Consider the following 23874-nt stretch of genomic DNA (forward strand, 5'->3'; position numbering starts at 1 on the left):
TTCCATGTGTTGTGAATTTGAAATCTGCAATTTTCATGTGCAAAGCAAAGGTTTCTGGGAAGGTTCTTCTTCTTCTTCTTCTTCTTCTTCTTCTTCTCCTTCTCCTCCTCCTCCTCCTCCTCCTCCTCCTCCTCCTCCTCCTCCTTCTTCTTCTTCTCCTCCTCCTCCTCCTCCTCCTCCTTCTTCTTCTTCTTCTTCTTCTTCTTCTTCTTCTTCTTCTTCTTCTTCTTCTTCTTCTTCTTCTTCTTCTTCTTCATTATCATATATTACTTTTATAATCATATTCAATCACAACAAAACCCTGGTGTATGAAGATAGGCACCAAGCACTTCTCATGGCCTTAGGTGCCTTGACTTTTGATTCAATCAATCTTATTGGTTCAGGTCTTCAGTTCAGTTCGCCCCATAACGTGTGCTGTTCCCAGAAGACAAGTCCTCTGCAGTAGGTCCACCAAGTTTTCCTTTTCCAGCACCACTAGCCACTTTGCAAAGCCTCTTGGAAGAGTTCCCAAAGCACCTACACCATATAATAATAGCTGCAACATTGACACTCTTGCACTCCCACTTGAGATCTTCATAATTTTCAATTTTCTCTCCTCGCTTTGTACTCTTAGACTTGTATCAAATGGGCAGGCGAAACAAACTATGAAATATGTCCTATTATTAGAAATTACAGCATAAGTATCCTAAATATCAAATGCAGGACAGAGTTTCCAACTGTAGAGTTCTCGAGATGGCAGGGCTCACTAGTGTAACAACCATCCTGAGAAGAAGAAGGAGGAAGTGGCTCGGGCATGTTTATAGGATGGAGAACATCAGTATCTCAAAGCAGTGCTAGTTTGGTGAACTCCCTAGTGGCCAGCAATCTCAGGGCAGACTAAAGTTGCGCAACAAAGATGTGTGCGAGGACACCATGTAGCATCTACAGATTGGCCCAAAATCCTGTGAATGAATGGGGTGAGATGGAGTGACCGCACACAAGAGCCACCCAGTTTTCACAAGCAAGAAAATTGCCGACGACATCAGAGTAGCTGAAGTCAAACCACCGTTAATAAATCAACGATGCATTGTTTACAAATTCAAATGTGATCTGTGTGATGCGGATTATGTTGGTTATACTTGCCGACACCTTTTCCAATGCATTGATGAACACAAGCACTCAGCTATTGGAAAACACCTGCATGACTCTCACCGCAATCAGAAGAACAAAGACCTCACTGAACAATTCACTATACTGAAGAAATGTCGCGGGAAATTTGAATGCTTGCTCTGCAATACCACGTCATTGGAAAGAACTCTTAAGAGCACAAACCAATGAACTTGGGTCCTCTTCCCCTACACCAACTATTCAAAGCCTAACATGTAAAATAATATATAACCTGTTGATTAATCATAAAAACCTTCCCCCTCCTACGGCAGACGAAAAACTAAGCAAATATGGTTTTGATCCATCACAACGCTAAGGTGTATTCACTACCTTTTGGCGTTACAAAGGAAGTCAAATTATCCGTGTTTCAATTTAAAATACATAATATCCTCATTACCAATAGTCTTCTCCTCAACATTAAAATCATCTAATTGTCTTTTTTGCCCTGACACCCTACAAACTATTTCTCACTTATTTGTGCACTGCCCATTAGCTGTATCTTTCTAGAATGAGTTTAATGCGTGGTACCGCGCATTAAGTAGGAAACAGCGTGACAGATTTTAGTGAATGCGAAATAATATATGGTATCTTAAAAGGCTCGCCTTTGCTTCAAAACCTTAATCACCTTATTCTCATCAGCACGTATTTCCTTAATCTGTGCAAAAAATAGCAAAAAATATCAATTTGGGGATTCTGTCGTCTCCATCCAAGAAAAAAATTGATCTAGAAAAATATATTGCCATACGTGAAAATACACTTAATCGCTTTAATATGAAGTGGAGAGATTTTATGTAGCCGTAAATATCATCAATTATGGTGCACCCTTTTTGCTTTCTTCTCTAATTTATTATTGTAAACGATTATTGTAAGTAAAATTGCAGCGTGTTCCAATAGTAAATGTCTTGTAGTTATAATTATATGTATTGTAAATATTGTAATGTATTAGTAAGGTATTGTAAACGAAGCATCGTATTGTAGGTTATTATTTAGTACTGTATTGTCATGTTAGCAATGTATTAACAGTTAGTATTGTATTGCAAGTGATGCTTGGTGTGTTTTAAAAAAAAATTGTAAGTTTAGTAGTGCAATGTAAGGTAAGAGTACATAGTTGTGTTTTTTGCAAATAAAATCTTAAAAAAAGAGAGAGAAAGTCTCTCAATCCTGATAGTTAACAGTGAAAATTGGGGAAATTCACTGTTTGTTGCATTATTTTTTAAACTGATACAAATATGAAATAATATTTCCATAGACACTCAAAGATTAAGGATTCCATTTTGCCTGGATGGTTCAAAAGAAGGGACATTTCCAAAAAATGAAAAGTTAAATATAAATTAAAAACAAGTCATCAAAGACTACATTATTCTAAGATATTTCATAAAGCAGCAGCTGGTATTCAAGACAAAAAATATGTGAGATTATTGACACTTATATGGAGCATATACTCTAATTTCTCATTTAATATTCATTGAGTATAACTCTTGCTTTAGCAATAAGCAAATTGTAATGTTGTCTGTTGATTTACATACACAAAAAGAGACTGGCACAGAAATAAATACAAATACATGCCAACAACATTGGGCCTGCCCTGGTTGAACTTTAAATTACCTGTCTTTTTCCCTGAGTTGTTCAGTGAGATAAACCAGCTTTTGAGAACTATCACCAGAATTCTTTGCCAATTCTGCAATTTCTGACTCCTGCAGGAAAATTTGAAATCACAAACTGAGGATTGAGGATCTAATTTATTTAGTAAAAACAAGCTACATAAAGCAAACAGTGCTCAGCCACAATACATTATGCAGATGTAAAGCTCTTTACTCTTGAAATAATTGGTTCCTAAGAAGCTGAGAAATGTTTGAGTGCTGCATTACTATTTAACTCTATCATCACTTAGGAAGTATTATCAGTATATTATTACTGTTACCAGGTGTTGGGAAAATTGGGAAACTGGGCACAAAATAACATGAACTTAAAAATAATTATACACAAAGTAGATAGAAGAGGAAACTTACACCGCTGAGCAGTGGCAACATTAACCATTACTATGATTAAAATCACATTTTATGTGAATAGAGAGTGCACTGTCGAATATCATTTAGGCTTGTGAAATTCAGATGAAAAGGAACAAAGATTGTTTATGCCACATTGCTTTGCACCATATCCAGCCAATGAAATGTTTTCCATTTCGAACAATGCACCCGTTAATGCTAAGTCACTTGGAGAAGAGGAGGAGGCTGAGCATGGGTGGGAGCCCTTTGACCATTTCAGTGAGCTTTCTAACAAATCTTCAACGATGTTTAGTGATTCTTTTGACCATCCATAAGATATCCAGGAGTTACAACATTGAGGCGACTTATCACTGGTACACACACCAACCAACAAGAACAGTCTGTGAACATACACATCACCATTCTAGGGGTCATGCTCATTTACACTGAGAGAGGTAACAGCCAACAGACTGACATTGTTGTCAAGGACAGCAAAGAAAAGAAGTGCATGATAATCAATGTGGCTGTGCCATCGGAATGTAACACCTCTGTCAAAGTCATAGAGAAGCTGTCGAAGTACAAAGATCTTGAGATAAAAATGAGTAGGATGTGGGTTATGAAGACCAAAACAATGCCAGTGGTGATATAGCCTCCCCTGTTCCTCATGTGTGACGAACCCCTAAGGACGTCTGCGACATGAAAGTAAACATATGAAAATTCGTATATTTGAACTGGGGAAGAAAGAATGAGTGAATGATCATCCCTGAGTTATATATTTAACTTACGGTTACCATATACCTTAAGAGGTGTCCCACGTCCAAGCGATGTAGCGCATCCCGTTAAAAGTGTAGATACCTAAACCCCTATATCTAATTAAAGCTTAAAGAGCTGGCTATTAAACTGTACCAAGAATTTTGAAATACAATGAATTGTCTAATTTTTAGCGCTGATTTCTCGAATCATCTTTTCCACTTGTATGGGACACTTTAAAGAGCTAACACTTAAAGGAAATTTGTTCGTTTGCCTTCAAATTTGGAGAGTAGTTAGTTTAACATATGAGCAACAAAAACGGGGCTGCGAATTTTTTCTTTCAAACATTTTTTCTCCGAGACCGATTTTTGGACGATCACTGCACATTTTTAAAATCCTATTTGAAAATGTTCTGTAACTTTTCACTGCAATTAAATATGGCAAAACGCAGACACGGTTTTTTAGCACTTTGGGTCCAGAAACTGAGAAGCAAATTATATAAACAAAAAACAAAGTTCGCTTTGACTTGTAGCTTTCAAACGTTAATTCAGACGCTCCCATTTAGAGGTCGTGAAAAATTTAACAATTCATTTTATTCCAAAATTCTTGGTATAGTTTGATAGCCAGCTCTATAAGCTTAAATTAGATACATAGGTTTAGGTATCTACAGTGTAAACAGGACATGCTACATTGCTTCCACGCGAGACACCTCTAAAGTTATGCAGTAACCTTAAGCAGTTGCTAAAAAAAAGCCTTGAAAATTCAAGCCTGAATTTTTTGGCAGGCTTTCTTTCTGCAACTGCTTAAGTTGTGTCTATAACTGCTGTGATCATTCACTTAATATTCATTTAAACACTCCAATGTTAAATATTTTTTTTACCAATGCTGACAATTTGAATAGCTCAATACCTCAATTAAAAGCTACAATAACAAAGGCTCTATAACCTTACTGATTCAGGTCTTGATATGAGACAAACATGATAGAACCTTGTCAAGTTTTGATGTTTTTGCCAGTTCAAATTCACTTGCTGTATTGCCTTTGTACTTTACACTCGCTTGTAAAAGACATTCTCATTTTAACTACCTACGATCTATTAAGCTCAATACCTCATTGAAAGCTAAAATAATGTTGACTTCAATAACTGAAATAATATGGAGGTTTGGAGAGAAATATTTTGGCTGGCAAGGAAATATTATTAGCAACTCGTCATGACTGTATCAATTCCATTATAATTTTATCATTTGTATTGTATTTGTATTTGTTATTTACTCCACATGATCTTTTTTTTTTTTGCAACTGTATTATTTATTTTCAAAAAACCAACAATATTACAAAACACATTGGCATACTCCAGTTACATCAAGCAAATAATTACAGAAAATTGACACATACAACAACAGCCTTACAGACAAAAGAGGCGTTTGTAGAACAAATAAAATAAAATAAAATAAAGTCAAAAAAAATTATCAGTAGCTAAGCAGTTTTCTACAGCCGTTTTCTTTATATAGTTTGGTGGCAGCGGTGAAAGATAACATTTACGCCAGATAATTATAAGGACAGTTTACTCCACATGATCTTATTAGTATATCAGATTACAGTACAAAAGGAGTGGAGAAGGGCATAACATAGTTAGCTAATTGTATGCCCTTTAAAATTACGTTACAATATTTGGTAAGATAAAAAAAAAGGAAGAAGAAAAAGGAGAACTAATTATAAATAGAGGAGAAGTAAGACAGAGAACATTTTACAAGGTCGTGTGGCAGTGATTAATACTGAGCAAAATAATACTGGAAGAGAGCTCGTTTAAATAGTTGTTTAGTTGTTGTTGTTGTTGTTGTTTTTGTTTTTTTTTGTAATTTTATTATTCTACTTTAGTAGCACAAAATTGTAATTTTAGCTTTAACATTTGAGTGTTAAGTAGCACAAAATTGTTTTAATTTTTGATTTTTATCCTTTCTACTTTTGAATTATTCACTTTACCTACAGCATTGAAGACAACAGGACAGTTGAAAGTTTATAGATTATTAAACTTTTAACCACAGAATGTTTTATCATGATTATTATATTAACTCCCATACTAATAGTTTTCCTTTTTTTGTTTTTCCAGCGGTCTACTTAGTCAGCTAAATACTTTGATAATACAAAACTGTTGAGACTTGAAAAGTTAGTTATTTACATTATGCAACATAAGGACTTGCCCTTCCTGCAAAGAAACATCAAGTGTTTATGACTACCCACTTATTCTACTTCATTTTTAACATCTTATTAAATTAACCTAGAATTATAATTATTGAGGAAAGGCAGTGAGTAGGCCCCAATCAATCCGCAAAAGGATTGAGCAATAATCGCGAGACTGTTCGGTGACTTTAACAATATAAAGTTGGGCAATAGTCATGAGTTTGGTCAGAAGTGCACTTAGCCACGATTTCATCTAGGGGTATATAAGACGTGGGCATGTTCCTTGTGTTTGTCCTCTTTGTCTCCAGATGGCTGACATGCTCTGCAAGCTTGACCTTCCTCATCCCTTCCTCAAACTCTTTAAATTTTTAGTGCATTTTAATCCAGGCACCCTTTTTTCTCGTGCCTTTTACCTTTGCTAGAGCTTGATAAATGAAAGAATCATTGGTAATTATTAATCTTATTTGAATATGTTAAGATTTAATCAATAAATTGGCCATCTCATGCAGCCAAACCTTATCCCAATACTTGACTGGTTTCCATTTCTTGAAGCCCTCAACTGTTGACCAAAGAATTGGCTTAGAAACAATCTCTTAGTGGTAATTGACACTGGGGAATGAGGCAAATGTTTCCATCGACATTAAGCATCTTTGAGCAACTAAAAAACTAGTATTTTCCTCTTTCCTTTCTGAAAATGGTTATTTTTTCGTTCTTTGGGAATAATAAACTAGGGAAATGCAAGGAAAAAAAATCGCAGGACAAATTTTGTGGTGGAGCTCGCATGAGTGTCTTGGAAAAAATTACCATGCAGTCTCGTAGATTGTTTAATTTCTTGACTTACTTCTTTCCATTGAGTACCAAATACCAAATTGCCTCTTCTTGGGAAATGACTGAATCTAGCAAATGTTACATGGTAATCCTTGAAGATGGGTTGTGTGTCAAAAAGCTTGTGAAACAACAGGAAAACAGTAACCTGTCTGGTGCCAGTGAATACAGCCTGGTAACTTAAGAATTATTACTCATAAAAAATGTAATTCTACAACAATTTCTAAAAAGCATAGTGATCAAGCTAGCCATTAGAGTTTACTGCATATCTTTGTGTCTGATTTCTGGGATGAAAGTACATGTAGCACACTATTGTTCTACTGCAGTTTATACTTTTTGTTTGCTATGTCAGTTGTGCAATTCACAACAAATAAAAATGAAATTACTAAGCTAAGAAGTGAGTTAGTGTGCTGAGGTCAACAGAAAATTAACAAGCACTTCCATTTTGTTAACAAGAGTGTGCAAATGTTTTTTCTCATGTTCCAAATTAGAAAAGGTGACAATATTTCAAGGGCCGAGAGTGTTGTACATCTGACCTTTTGACTTATGTCTGTCTGCAAAACAGTCCAGATTCTGGACAGATTCATGTCATCGGTATGGAACTTACGGAAGTACAGTAAATCACTAATTTCCTTGCTGCACAAGAGAAATCAGTTTTGGTCTAAGTTGCAGCACCCAATGTGCACAAATAAGTGCTCAATTCTTTGAACCCCTACTTAACCTAGAACCAGCTGTACCTCGAGTGGCCAGATTAATTGAATTTTATTAGAATTTTCTTGGTTTATTTACTTTCAACATTCTTCAAATTGACCTCATTTCTATCAGCATGATTTAGATAAACATTCAAGAATAAACAGCTGCAGCAAAAATTAATAACTTTAAGATGTTTTGATGCCATCACAACACCATTCATAAAAAGAAAGTGTGACAGTTCTGCACAGTTAATAAATCCTAACAGGAGTCAAACAGTGGCTTGTGAATAAACAGACAATGATAATGAAGAATTCAAAGTTTAGAATTAAGTTTTAATTAAAGTTTAATTCAAGCAAACACTCTGGCACAGAGTGACTTTTAGTCAGTATCCACTTAAATGTAATAACAATATTTTATAAATAAAACAGCCAACTTGCTGGAAAGGTCAAGCGTAGAACCTATGAGCTCTGTACCACACATGATATTTGAAGCTGTAAACAGTACACTGCTGGTTCATCAAGAGTGACTTTCCTTGCCCTATCTTTAACTTGTCACCAAGTTTTGGACTCGAGTAAACTGGTTGAAAGTTTCTAAAATCTTCCTGTAAAGGTCATTGAGTTGACCTCTGACAGCATCTACCCACTTCGGATCGTTTAAAGGTAACATGAAATGGACTAGACCTGGTAAAGAACTGCTCCTGTGACATCACTGAACCAACAATACCAGGCATTACATTCAAAAGGTACCTCTGCTTTTGAAACATTTCTTTTAGCTGCACACATTCTGTTGCAGAGAGTTATAAACTGCTTGACATTCTTTTACATCTTTGTTTTGTTTCACATCCGTGTTTTCACTTGTACTGAGTTTTTTTTGTTATTTCACGTTCCTTAGGCACTAATTAGTCCTTAGGGACTAATTATATGCAAGGGCAAAAAAATTTAGTTGTTAGTTTTCTCAGTTTATCTTCAATACCTCAGTTCAAGTTATCAACGTTCGTTTTTTCCACTTGCCAGTTCCAGACGTTCGATAAGATTTATTTTTGCTTGTACTCTTCCATTTGTTTCCGGTTCACGTTATTTCTTTGCTATATGTTATGAGTTTCCCTGTTTTCTTTTTCCCTAGCGAACCTCTCTCTCTCTCTCTTCTTTCTTTTCAAAGTTCTTCCCTTCCAGCCATGGCAGCCAGTTGTTTTCTGCCAGTTCGATAGTGAAGGTTATTGCAAGATGATAACCATTTAGTAAAGAATGGGGCTACACTGTCAGAATAATCCCACTGTCTCTGAAGTGTACCTATGCTAGAAAGGGAAAGTGGACCTCACTACTGCTTGTCACCCAAGCTAATGCAACACAAGTATATAGCTTTAGCATTGAACTAAAGATTTGCTTGAAGCACAACTTATCCTCCAAACCATTTATCAGTCTAAGATAAATTACCGGTAGTAGGAGAAACCTACGAAAACAATGACACATATTTATACCAATTTTCTTCCATTTAGCCCCTGTCATTAATGCCCCTTCTAATAAGCCCTTAAATTAACAACCTTTTCCTTCATTAAGACCCACCCCACCTTTGGCCATTATGGCTACCACGGTAATGATATAAAAAAGTTGGAAGACCAACGTTGAAAAAGTCAACAGTAAGTAAAGTAGATCAGAAGACATTGCCAGAAGCTTTTGACTGTGTTAATTCATCCTTGCAGAAGTAAATCTTGCTCTTGGTTACGGCATTGGAAATCAGTAAATGCATGTGTCTAAGTTTGTCCCTTTTTCTTGTTGGGCTTACTCTCAGTCTCTTGTCTAAGCTACATATGTCCCAGCAATAAATCCATCCCTCACACGGCTAAATCCAGTTGGTGCAAATACAAGTTGACATCCATCTCGTGTAATAAATTTACAGAGTATAAACAAGGACTCAATAACCGAATGCCCAACTGGAGCAATTTTTCTCTCAGCTATTCTTCGTCTTTCTCAAACTCATTACAGTGCAACGAACTCAACCGGGGCCACCCAATCACAAGTCACATTTAAAACAAAGGAGTCTGGCTTTGGTAGTTTATAAACCAATCAAAATGAGAACATTTCTTTAAAATTTCAAAGTGTCGGTTTTTTCGGTGGCCCCAGTTGAGTTTGTTACACTGTAATAATTCAAAAGCCAAAGACAAAGGAAATCATGTACTGTGACATGTTTGGATATCTGATGAAAAACTCCTTGTTTTAGCATCCTAAATTTCACCTTCAAAATCAGTTTGTTGGAGAATTTATATCAAACAGTCGTCACAGTGTTTCATCACAATATCAAAAACCTCCAAGTTTGTCAAAAATACTCCGCTACGCATTGTATTTTCAACTCTCTCCTAGGTGTTGGATATGTGATGATACACTGTGTCTTGTGTTTGATATATTACGTCTTAGTTGATAATTTGTACACGCTGCCACATTTTAGAACTTTACCATTTGAAATGTTATGACCATGACATTGTGAAGTCAAAATAATAAGCTGGGGGGTTTGCTGGGGGTTTTAATTTTTTTTATTTTAAACAGAAAAGCCAACTGGCTGATAAGTCATGCACACATGGGATATGGTAGTCTTACTGCCAATCAAAACAGGGTCTATATTAATTGAATAAAAAGGTTTTATTTTGTTGTGGTGAAGCACAATAACGCAAATTATGATATCCAGAGACTAGCACTCGTTTACTTTTTTTTTTACAAGTTCCAGCACAATCATTCAAAACAAAGCTGTATAGTTTATACAGGAAAGTCAGAGGCACCATGTTATAAAATGAATCTATTCAATATCTACAATATCATCACCACATGCAATTCCAAAACTGTTCATTTCTTTCCTTCCATGCACAATAACAGTCTAAGAAAACATAGAATCTGATTACAAATTGACAACTAAAGTACAATTGTGCTCCAACTGGCATGCTCTCTTACCAGTTTGTTCTTGTCTGCAGTGAGGTTCTCTGATTTCACTTCACTTAGATGAAGTTCCTTTTGAAGTTCTGCAAAGATATCATTTTTCTTTCAGAGGTTTATACGCACAGCTTTCTTGATAACGAAAATTTAACTATGCAACAATGTAACGTAGCGCGCGTAGAGCCGTAGACTGTTTGCAAACCGATTTGTCTTGATTATCTTAAAAACTGAAAGTGCAGAAAAAAATTAAACATGTTATTCACCAGCCTAGGCCAGTCTGTATAGGGATATATATCTTGGGTGTTTACGTGTACATGTTTTGATATCTTTTTAGACACCCAGTTCCACATAATCATGTAGCTTAGAATGTCAGGGAACAGGACCCACCAAACCACAGAATAGAAGGTGGTCTCTGCCTGCATCCCCCTTTCTCAACTTCTAAAGGTGGTGTCTTTACTGCATACTGATAGCCACCCTTCTATCCAGCAGTAAAAAATGACAATGAGATTCAAACCTCACTTTTCATGCTTATCAAGCAATGTTGACTCTGGCTAGCTGAATATTTCAGTGTAAACTCAAATTTTAGAGCCAATAAAATTTTGTTGGTAATGTTCATGAGACAGGTAGTGTCTTCAATAAGCCCCCTACTCCAAGCAAGGTGGGTCCCCTTTGAACAACATTGTAATGACCAGTTTCCTCAGATTTATTGAAATGGTTGTTTTGGATTTAAGCCAATACCTTGCTCTCCTGTATAACAGTTAACATTGTAATTGTTATTGTCGCGAAATAGTTTGCTGCATATTCAGAAGGGATGAGGAATTTGTAGGGTTATTACATTCATAGAGAAACCATAAGCCGAAATGCTATTAAAAAGTAATTTTGGAGCTCCGCTTTTAGGCTTGGCTAATCTCTTTTTGTTTGCAACTTTTATACACAGGGCCTCTCTAAAACTACCATGTTGTGAGAGAGCACCCCGTATAAACACTGTTATAAATGTACTTATGATGCTCTCACATAAACACCTTCTCTTGCTTCATTTATCTATACATGTAGCACTTACTAAGTGTAGTATCTTTAATCACTTGGAGCTCACTGCAGAGAGAAGCAAATTCATCTTCCTTGGAATGAAGTTTGTCAGTCAGATCTGAACATAGAAAACAGGAGATAATCAATACACACTCCCAAGTGGAGCTACAGTAACTACAAGTAGATGCAAAATTGCTTCCAGTGGATGATCTCTTACTAAGCCCCCTGTTAAGAAAACCCAACAAGAAGCAGTTACTTTAAAAGCTTGCACCAGCACAAAAGAACAAACTTAAGATCATTTCTGCACTTGCACACTTCATGGTAATAGTCATTAGGTTTTTTTTATATTCTTGTCTTAAGCTAATGAAAACTGGGCACCATTGCCATTGACAAACAGAAAGCCTTTAGTACTGAGGGAATTCAGATAACTTCTTCTTTTGAATCAAAGTAAACATCAAATAACATTGATCATGATGGAGGTTGAGACTTGAGGTTGAATTTTTACCTTACTTTCAACATACCAATCATCAAAAGAAGGCCCCAAATACTAATTCAGTGTGCTCTAGAATGTTTCAAGTATGTTTAGGGTTAACTGAGAGCCACTTTGAGGTTTGCGATCACCAGACAGAACTGCACCACAATAACCAATGCATAGGCCATATATGGACTGCTAGTGGGATCACAGACTGAGTTAAGCAGTGGCAGCAGTAGCAGTAGCAGTAGTAGTAGTAAAAGTAGGCAGCATAACAGAAATACTGGGTAGATAAACAAAGGCTAGAGCGGTCGTTGGAAAAATGATTGTGAAATAGGATACAAAAATTACCTACTGCTGGTGCATCCGAATCTATTCGGATGGGCTCATGACTAAGGAAACAATATGTTCACCGGCATGCTTACCATAATGTTTTTTTTTTCTTTTTTACACAAAGAGCTCAAACAGCCAAACTGAAATAAGGCAGTCTAGTCTGAGTTGCATCCACCATAAACAAATTCAATCTGTTTGAGGGGAGGACATGGTGCAGGGACCTTGGCATTGCAACCCAAGTACAACAAAGTCATACATGTACCACCTTATTATTACTGACATTGTTGATCTTCATCAGTGAATTTTGGCACATTGTAAAACATGGACTGGTATAAAAACAAGCAAACAGAAAAAAACCCAAACAAAAAATAATTGTTGGACTATGTATCTGTCACTAACAATAACTATTGCTCTATTTCTCTCCAATTTCGCCCTTCATCTCCTGACTCACCTCAAGTGTATCATGAGAACTGGAAGGAGGGCACCTCTCAAGGGCAGGGTGCTTTCCATTCTCCATTAATAAATTTTTTTTTTCATTCCCACCAGTTTTACATCTGATTCATCAATAAACCAAAACACGGTTCTTAAACTGTGTTAAATTACATGCAAATAGCCCGTGTTCAGCTGCCCTGTGCCACAACAAAATGTAAACAGGTACAAAATCAGACGTCTCTATTTACCATCAACTAAAACAATTTTGGGAAAACTCTGAAACTCCATGACTTTTACATGAACTGTCAAGTTATTGCTAATGTCTGTGACTTTTCAAGGCCTCCAATGTAAATTTTAAATTCCAGAACTTTCCATGACCTTTCCATGACTGGGTGAGCTGTTCCCGTCCCCAAAATGATCCCCAACCCCCAACTGATCCCCAAGTAAAAGGCACAGAATGCAACAAACTGTGGATTGACAAAACATAAGTAAAAGTGATGTTCACAGAATAAGGAAAACTTTCACGAATAAATAATGACTCTCCTTCGTTGCCAAAGATGACTGTCTTGTGTTTGAGTTGAGGCCTATCTCAAACAGGCTCTCATGTGGGCAGTCAGAACCGCTCTGGATCTGCAATATCGCTGAAAATTGTTGAATTAAAAAATGGCTAGAGTGGCTGCCAAGTGACGTCAGTCATGAGCATGCTGATATTCTTGCTGGCGCTGCTCTTCTACAGCTGACGTGGCCTATCTTAACAGTCCATGCCAATTGACTTTCTGGAGTGCCTTTTCTTCCCAGGTATCATGCGGGATGCCTGTTCTCTTCATATTCCGCTTTAAAGGAGAACGGAAGACTATTAAGTCCAATTTTTTTATCATCCAAATTTACGCAAATAGCACTGAATTTTAAGAAACAACAATAAAAAGTAATGTTTTGTTAACGAAACCGCTATTATTTTCTTCCAGTTACTTCCAAAAAAGAATGCCTGCACGATGTGATGTGAGTGTGTTTTCCTACTAAAATGTGTGTATGGTCGCTGTTTTTATTTATATAAATTGTCCATTAATCCATGGCAACAGCTGAATTCAAACTTTATTCGTTTGAACCAATGCGAAACAACTCCAGTTGGAGGACGAAGCAAGTAAAGGTGAAGAACCAAAAAGAGGAAATACAACGTGGTGCAGTTGTGACCTTTGTACAAACTGGGAAGGGCAACAAGAAAAGGAATGTTTATGTTCAGGCCAGGAGATCAATGAAGCTGTGAACAGACTTTCAGGTGAATCTTTTTATCCAAGAGAAATTAAAAAATCGCAGACTTGTTGAGAAGTGACTTTGTTGTTTGCTGCTATTTTGCATGACCGTGACATAACTTTAATTTTGTGTTAAATATTTGGCTAAGATGTGGAAGTCGATCTACCTTTTCACTGTACAACACAGCATCCTAGCTTTCAAAGGGTTTGCTTAAATCGAAGTATTAGAGAATGCCATCATGGGGTTAAGTCAAGTATGCATGAGAAAAGCACCACAAGAAATGAATAACACATATGTAAACAAATAATACATTTAGTTGCCCATGCATGGCACCTTTCCTTGGCGCAGTACCGAGTAGAACACAGCGTTTAGCAGCCTGCTGTTGGCCATCCAACGTAAACGCCCTGCCCAGCAAAGCTGTCACACGGTTACTAGGGCTTCAACAGACTGTGTGTGCATGACACAGTACCACAACATCTGGGATATCGTCTTGCAACTTGATGTTGAGGATGGAGCGTAGATGTGTTGCGCACCATAGGCCTTTATGACAGACTAGATCATCCTTTCCACTTCCAAATCTAGAGAGTTGGTGTTTGTGACGGTGCTGCCCAGGTAAGTGAAAGACTTGGTTGTCTTCAATGGTTCATCATGGACTGTAATCGTCTCTGGCAGTTTAGTGGACGTTGGAGGAGGCTCGAAGAGCAGCTCACTCTTGGATATCTTGATCTTTAGACCAAACATAGCTGCAAAGGAGAAACGATCCACAATCTGCTGTATATCAACTGCATTCCTGGCTACAAGGGCGGAAACTTCAGCATAGGGCAGTTCTCTGATGCACATCTCCTGTGTCTTTGATAGTACCCTCGTGCCTCCCTACCTAGGGATACAGGTCCAGACATCAGCAGCAGGATGTCTGGTGGTCAAGCAGCAGAAGACCTCATCCTAGAGCCAATGGCGTTAACATCAGATGGCATGTGGAGGAGCCTCAACTGAGGCTAATGGATGGCATCAACCAGCAAGAGAGGTGCTGCCCAGTGGCTAGATCTTGCTTAGAGTCGGTCTAGAATGGAGAAGTAAGACGACTCGTTCCCTCCACTAGTCTGAGGGTCCAGATGGATCAATAAAGAAAAAATTGGAGGAACTGCTTTTATTTCTTCCAAGATTACAATACAATATTTATTTAGCCATATACAACAATTACAGATGGAAAAAAAATGATGAAAATTGACAAAAGAAAATAAATGGCGAGAAAACCTGAAAGAAACCACGAGGCTTATAAAGTCAGGCTTCCTCACTTTTAAAAAATAGCTATCTTATATTAGAATTACAATATGCACTTATGATAATTAACTTTGACCGCGCACACGTACACACACACACGCACGCACATATTAAGTAAGTTGGTTAAGAAATACAGCCTTACAGAAGTTAATACCTACAAAGAAGAAAATCTTTAAGCTTTCTTTTAAAAAAAGCGGAGGAGTGAGAACTAGTTATGTCATAATTTGGGATAAGGTGTTAAAAAAATAGTAATACTGTGACTAAACAACCTAACACACTAATTTAAGTGTAAAGTCAATGTCAATTGACATGGTTTACCTTTTGGAAAATAGGAAAATAGCAAAGTATGGCTTCTTACACGTCCAAATGACTGTCTTAAGGTAACTGCTGGGTTTAACTTTGATTCAGTATTTGTTTTGAAATTGTACATTGAAATTATTGATACATTTTACAAATACAATTACTTCATTACACAAGATTACATAGCATGTTTATTCCCAAAGGTAATGACTTCATTAATATGTAGAAAATTTCTCACCATTTTAAACTTACCTCTGCACCTTTCGACAATTCTAACTTCTAGGCTTATCTCATTTACTGAATTTACACTTCTTAAATATCAAAACAGAAGAAGAATTGAAAACCATGCAGTTCGCTACATTGTGTTTAGGTGAGCAACGAGTCAAAGGAAGCAGTTATCTACAACATCTGAGCAACTGCCTCCAAGAGACTGGGGTGGATAAAGTTGATAAATTTGATATCAATCAAAACAAAGCCATTAAAATTATTTTAAATTCTGACAGAATTTCTAGAAAACAGTGTCAAAAGAAAATGAGAATTTTACCCCCTTCAAGAAGTTAAAATTTTTGTCTGAAAAATGTAATGTAAAGCTAGTCAGTTTTAACTAGGAAATGTAAACAAAAAGTGAATAAAGGACTAAAGAAGTTGTCTGTCTAAAATGTCTACCAGTCTAAAAACTCTGTCCTCAATTCCATGAGAAAGTATGCTATTATTCGGAAAATTTCTTGGGGATCATTTCCAGGAAGTGGTCATTTTTGTGCCTGTACAGAACCCTGGGAAAGCCAATGATAGATGCATTAGCAGAAAACGTTGTTGATACACTGGGTAACTGGTAAAAATGTTTGCACCATTGCCAGGTTTTTATTTTTAATTTCACAAACTATGACTATTTGCTTTTGACATTCTTAGTATTGCAAAGTTTGGAAGAAGGAAGTTCTATGTCTGGGGACATTACAGTTACTCTAAACACTTTCTATGTCACAAGCTATTATTCTCTGACCATAATTCAAAATGCATCTGTTGAAAATAATGTGTCAAAAGAAATTTTGAATGTTTTAAATTTTGTGCTGGAAAAGCGTTCCAGCTGTCAAAAGTATTAGGTCACCATAAAATCTAAATTGTTTATGTACTAGTTATTTACTTACAGAAATAAAAAAGGTGAGTTCTTTTAAATGTATAAAATTGTATCGGCTGTTAAAATCCAGTCCATGTTTTACCAATCCATCTTGTACAAATCCAATTCAGTCCATTTTTTACAAATATACTATCTGGTGATGAGAACATAAAGACAACCTCACATGGCAAATACATGCAATCATGTGGCAAACCTTCAAAGCATAAAGCCAAGTTATTTTGACTTTCTATTTCCTTCTCACTGGTTCTTGAAGTATACAACATATTTCTAATAAATGCACACATATCAATCACACAAGTTTACCATAGCTAAACAAATTTTGGAAAACCTTGGTAAAAAGTTGACAAAAAGTTGAAAAAGTTAGTAAAAAGTTGAAAAAGTTGGTAAGAGTAGCTCTAGACTACTTACAGTTTCACATGTTTGTTAACTGTTGTTGCAACCTACACAAAAGTTAACTTGTAGTTGCTAACAAGAGTTTGCAAACTTCGGTTTGTTTTGTGAAGATGCCTTAAAAGAAGAATGAGGGTGACATACCATCCACTGATTTGTGCAGAGATTCATTTTCCTCCTTCAACCTCACAAGTTCAGATTTCTAAAAGCACCATACCATCAGAAAAAAAAATGTGTTAATAAGAGGCATATTCAATAAGTTTCCCAACATTTGGGTTATGTTTAACAATTATTTGCCAATTAAGGCAAAGTTAATATTGGTGACTTGTCTTGGGGAATATAAACTAATATTTGTTGAGCCTGATGCAAATAATGAAATATTGTTTTAGTATAAATCAAAGGCTCCTTTGAGCCAGCTCGTGAATTCAGATGGGAATAGCCGGGTAACTGTACTAAAAGCAGTACTTGCATCAAGCTAAGTTAGGTGGATGCCATGCACACAAGCACTCTGATTCCTTTCAATACGCGATCCAACGCGAAGGTGGATGTACACGTTCTTTTGGTGGTTTCATGATTGCCATTATACATATATACATACATTGGACATTTATATACATACATGTGAATGACTTTGGTTGCCAAGCATGTGACCAAAATCTTACTGTTGTCAATATGGTAATATTCCTTTCTACGTTCAAACAATGGCTTCTGTTGGCATTTTATAACATCCGAAGAAGCTTAACAATCTTGTTAAAGTTGCTATTTTGGGTTTATCCAAGTGAACGTCAATATAGAAATATATCAAGCGTTGCGAGGATTGTCGCGGTGCATTAGCAAACTTTCAGTGTTTATATTTGTTCTGCTGAATTGATCGTCTTGCTCACACTGGATGCCAAATGAAATTTATTGTGAAGCTTAAGTTTTAGTTTCCTCACGGAATTGCCTTGAATTTTTAATGTTAATTGAATGAGTTTTTCACATATTTTGCAGCCAGAGATAGAAATGAATGAAGAGCAGATAAATCTCCCTTCGGTGTCAAACGTAATCAATAAGATCAGGACATACACTGAATTTACAAACAGCCAAGTGTTGTGTGTCGAACTTTTGGAAATATCCACCTTGAAAGGAAAGTTGACCCCTAGTTTCAGCAAATGGAAGGAGTTAGCAGACAACTCACCTACTGGCTGTTTTCTTTTAAGAATAAGTTATTCATTGAGTTGATTTTATGTCGTTGTTTTTGTCCCGTAATGGTGGTGGATGGTGAACACATGCACTATAGGTTGACACATGAATAATTTATGATTTTGACTAAATTCCAATTAAATTGATGTAAAGTTTACAATGCACCAACTGAGTGACAAAAACCCCACATCACAATAACTTGTTAAATGGGCAAGCACACATTCACAAGTTAATAAAATGGTGATTTCAGAGAAATAAAAAAACATACAAACACATGCCAATTTTATTAATTTTGTTTGTTTCATTTGCCAAGCATCAATGAACAGACATGCTGTCTGAACTCGAGATCATGGTAATAACAACTTCATTTAAAACTGATGAGACCAATCAGCAAATCAGCAATTTGCTGGTGTAAACCAATGATAAGTGACAAATATAATTTTACAAGCCTACAAAAAATAAGAAAAGGTTAAAAAATGTATGTAAAAAACTGAAAAAAACCTGATCACAACATCAAATTAAAAAAGAAGAAAAACACAGGATATTTTACAGCAGGTACATACATGGCCCTTGTTATCAAGATCTAATAAAAATGTTGAATTTACTTTTGAAGGACAGTAAAGTCGGAATTTGCGAAGCTCTCTTGGTATGGAGTTTCAATCATGAGCTGCAGCACATTCAAAGCTTAACTACCCCAATTTTTTATTTAGTTGGTATTACATCTAATAGAGGGCAATTTCTAAAATTTGTTCACTCATCTGCACACTAGAGCAGGAAACTTAGGCCGTCCGAACGTCTGAGACGGGTAGCTTTTCCATTCAGACAAGGAAAAATATGATCCAGCTTATTGGACTGGACAACCACACTGTAGGAAAATATTAATGAACTTTTTTTTCTTGACTTTGGATATAGAATTCATCATTTTTTCCATATTTGAAAACTTACTGACATAAAAAGATAGCCTTTACAGAAAATGAGCTATCATTTTGCGTACGCCGTTTGTTCGATTATGTTACACAAAGTCTACGGCCATTAATTTCCACCTGAGTCCAGCTGTACAGCATAATTGCAGGCTCATGACAACACGTGCTTATCAGGCTACCTTTTTCTGTCACTTGTGGAGCGTATCGACAATGTCTTCACCTCAATCAAAATTTCACAAGATATCCTGTCAGTTGTTGGGGACAGTTTATGTTGTTGATTTTACAATACACTAGTTGTAATCTCAAGAAGTGTAGCTGAGGATAGCAGCTTAAGTTTAGATTTTCTCCTTTGTGCATGTCTTGCGGTTTGCGCACAGAATGATATGCCCCATCGCCTGGTTTTGGAAGCATTCAAGTGGTTGCGCACGCGCAGTCACCCCATATTAAACAGCCATTACCTGTATTCATTATGGGCAAGATAGTCTTTTGTATATCCTTAGCAAGACGCCGCAGCTGAGGAAGGGAAGAGATCCTGTTTATCAATATCAGCTTAGGATACACCCCGCATGATACCTCTGAAATATGTTTACTCAGGAAAAAGGGTTGTGAAATGCCGGACGTCCCGCACATCCAAGGAAAGTGAAGCGCAATACACAGCCTCTCACTTTTCAGGTGTAGTGAGCACCGCGGGTCCACAGCCTGGCTTGTCTTGCTGTGAGACCTTGCATATGGCACTTTACTCGCTTCAGGGTTTAATCCCCCAATGTAGAGAACAGAGACAGCCACCGTACATTGCTTTCATCGACCTTACAAAATCATTTGACCTTGTGAGCCGCAACAGTCTCTTCCACATCCACACTTTTCCAGCAGCGCAGACTCCACTGGCTCGGGCATGTCCACCACATGTCAGACGGGAGAACCCGCAAAGACCTGCTGTATGGGCAACTTGCTGCGGTCTCTCAAGCTCAAGGTTGCCCAAAGCTGCGTTTTCGTGATGTTTGCGAGGGGGACCTCAAGTCCCTGGACATCGATGTCAACACATGGGAGGACTTGGCGGCTTACAGAGGCAGATGGAGGCATGAGCTCCGCACTGGCTTGGCCAGGTCTAAAGACAAGCAGCGGCAGACTGCGGAGGGGAACCGGCTCATCGGAAGAATCACCAGCCGCCATCTTCATCCAACAGCCCCTTCACCTGCACCACCTGTGGCAAAGTCTGCCAGTCCTGCATCGGTCTGCACAGCCACAGCAGACGATGCTCTAACCTTGGCGCAGATCCATGATCTCCCGAGATCCAGACGCTGATGAATTTCATTAGGTTTCCGTCTAAAAAGATCTGAAGGCCAAGTGTGATGGCTGTAGTATGCCTTGATCTGATAAGTATTGTTTCCAGTTTTTTGTGATTACCAACTATACTAAGCTGTTTTGCCCCCACTGTTTCCTAATATTAATAAGATGTTGATTTATATGATGCTCAACTAGAGTGATGTCCTTTCAGCTTGCTTGAATCTCAGTATCGTCACCATACATATCGTCCCAGAAGACTGGTGACACGCTATCATGCAGTGACGAGGTGATTGTTGTGAAATATTCTTTCAGTGGTGATTTCTTGCATATCATTTTAGCTCTTTACCATCGACTACTTACTTGTCAATTTCTTTGTGGTTGTTCTTAATTGGGATGTTCTTGTGCAATGTATGCCAAAAATCCTTTGGATTAGAACAGTTGTTCAAGCTTGGTGCAGAAATAATCCTCCTGTTTGTAACCTGGTTTTGAAGACGCCTATACTCACTCCAGTCCTTCAACAATCTGTCCTTGATTGCTCTCTTGTGGATACTGTCACATGTTGAGATCAAATGGTTATGGCATATGCCAGCAATTTTAAATACTGCACAATGCCACCTGGAAAGATGCTTTAAGAGGCGTTACTCCTCAAAACTTAACAATATCAACGAGCTCTTGGAAAAAATATGATAAGAAACTTTTCAATAAAATTAGCAGCGACAGTTCTCACCCGTTGTACCCTATGTTGCCCCAAGCTAAAGTGTCCTCCCTTAGAATAAGACAAAGTACTAGTCAGTTACCCAATATAAACACTGAACGTTTTAAAAGTAGCTTTTTAATAGGCTTAGGTTTAGATACAATTTAGTATTATGAATTTCTTATTGATTAACTTTTTTTTCAAATTCATGTAACATTTTGATATATATATTGCATCGAATGAATAAAGACATTATTATTATTATTATTATTATTATTATTATTATTATTATTATTATTATTATTATTATTATTATTGTTGTTACTATTATTATTATCATTATTATCGATAAACTGCACATGCCTCAAGCAAAAACTCAGTATAATTGCCATTTCAATGAGACAAAGCATTGACTTCTTCAGTGAATTCAATGAATGTTGGTTTTGTCCACCATCAATGATTTTGTTACCCCTGCATCCTGCGTCCCTGACGCATAAAAATCCCCAAAGATGCAAAGTAATTCATGGCACGCTAGTGTAGGAATAAAACCAACCTCAAGTAAATAGAACAATATTGTCTATAAAATAGACCTAGAAGCAATTTCTGAAAGAATAAACCAAAGCATTTCCACACAATACACTCCAATAAAATTTCTTTTATTTTAAGTACCGCCATTTTCATTACCCGATGGGGTGGGTACTGATTATGTTTACCATATATGGAATGCACATGGGTGAACCAAGATGGCTGACAATTTTTGGAACTTACATGTACAGTCTGATATGGCATAAAGTTCACCTTTTGTGTCTTGTTAACGCTGCCAAACAATAAATTATTAAAAAGGCTACCCAAAAAGATTTTGCAAGCTCTGCCAGGGCAAAAAAAGTTAAGTTTCGAAGGGTAGCCGCTTCATACTGGTTCAAACGACGAACTTACCAAGAGTGTTCTTTTTTTCTTTTTTTTTTTGCTTTACATGTGTTCTGACTGATCCCGAGATCGACAGTGTTACTACCACCTCTTCAAGTCTTTCAAATGTGGCTGTTGTTTCCAATAACAAAGGGAACGAAAAGAAAAAAGAAAATTCCTGCCAAACTGGTTAAAGACCTATGGTTGGCTGAAATATGATAAGTGTTGCTATTAAAAATTGATGTGAGATGAAACGTCCAGTTACATGAAGGCTCAAGCATCTGTAATATAGGACTCATTTGTTTTTGGACTGGGACTCATTGGTTCTGGACTGGGACTCATGATTTTTCATGAGTGTCCCAGGACTCATCAGAGGAATTTGTAACAAAACTACTGCACCCCAATAAGCAACTGAAAATAGAAGGAGATGAACAAGGCTATTTGGTCTAAAACTGGAGGATCATGCATATTAGCATTAGCTAGCTCGCCTTTGTTGCAATGTCAATTTCTTGTTGATCGCTTCACTGGTTAACAGATTTTTATAAACTGCCCTGGGCAATAAGCTGCTTCAGTTAAGAATTAAATACTTAATTGGCTTCACTGAACAAGTCCAAGGTTGTCCCAGATGGAAACTTTTTACTGTCAAGATTTTGCAACTTTGCAATAAATTTCATTTGGGATCAAGTCTTGGCAATACGATTCATTCACTGGAACAAAATAAATGTAAACACTGAAAATTTGCACAAGCATAGCAAGAGCTATCGAGTACTGCAACTCTTAAATAAATGCATACATTTATGTTTGATAAAGCCAAAAATATAGCAACTTGAGCAAAATTGAAAGCCTTTCCCAATGTTATAAAACATAGACAGAAGCCATCGCTTGGAAGTTGAAAGGAACTGCCACCCTGAAAATACTGGCAAGATTTTGGTTATGTGCTGACCAACCAAAATAATTATTGTTTACGTGTATCAAGTTTCATTTGGAAACAAGACATAAGGAACAAAATTCATGGCAGTTCTTGGAGGGAAAACTGGAAGCTAACTGTTTGGTATTCAATCACCACAGGAGCTGCAGTGCCTTTCCACTAACATCTGACTTCTCCCATTTTAGACTCTTCAAAAAAAAAACCTTTAAAAACAGACGTATACAAAACATGGAGCCAGGTCCATGGACCACCCATGTGGACTTAAAAAAAGTGTGATGAAGAACGAAATCTGCCTCGTCAGTACTCACCAGAAATCAGACTCTACGATTGCAAAGCAAACTAAATACGGATTGCGTATAAAACTCAACGGTGGTAAGAGCATAAAATCTCAATTACATAGAAAGTAGAAGGTGAATTACATATTGAACGCCATATTTAATCTGTATTTTATACTCAGTCCGCAGTCCATCCTCTATTATATTGACAGGTAAAATATGCCTTTGAAAATTTATTAGTGGTGATCCATGGACCGGGTCCACAAGGTGAGGTGGTCCATGGACCCAGTCCATAGGGGTGGTCCATGGACCTGGGTCCATGTTTTGTATACGTCCCTTAAAAACGCTTTCTTTTGAGTCCCAATGTTTTGTTGATTGGACACCATGTAAATCCATGCACCAAAAGAACATAGTCCACTTCCATCTCTGTGTTGCTTCATGTATCAAAAGGACTTAACTAGTGCAAGTGAAGTTTAATTGTCATAATTATGTCTTATTTGTGATGCTTTGCTTCAAAATTTATAGGTATGTGAAATCAGCAATCATCAAGAGTCATCTATAAT

General features: G+C 37.0%; 1 protein-coding gene across 4 annotated transcripts in view; it reads right to left on the reverse strand.

The window, feature by feature from the left end:
* The window catches only part of LOC146472898 (CAP-Gly domain-containing linker protein 1-like), a 129900-nt gene that overhangs the window by 58045 nt on the left and 47981 nt on the right, over positions 1 to 23874 (reverse strand). For all 4 annotated transcript variants that reach the window (XM_085119133.1, XM_085119132.1, XM_085119131.1 and 1 more), the window contains 4 exons: positions 17264 to 17321; positions 11560 to 11643; positions 10518 to 10585; positions 2752 to 2840 (listed from right to left, as the gene is read on the reverse strand). In XM_085119133.1, the coding sequence (XP_084975259.1) occupies positions 2752 to 2840; positions 10518 to 10585; positions 11560 to 11643; positions 17264 to 17321 (299 nt within the window). The remainder of the gene's footprint in view (positions 1 to 2751; positions 2841 to 10517; positions 10586 to 11559; positions 11644 to 17263; positions 17322 to 23874) is intronic.

The sequence above is a fragment of the Pavona decussata genome, unplaced genomic scaffold (assembly GCF_977016875.1).
Source record: "Pavona decussata unplaced genomic scaffold, jaPavDecu1.1 SCAFFOLD_96, whole genome shotgun sequence".
In the NCBI taxonomy this organism is placed as follows: Eukaryota; Metazoa; Cnidaria; class Anthozoa; order Scleractinia; family Agariciidae; genus Pavona; species Pavona decussata.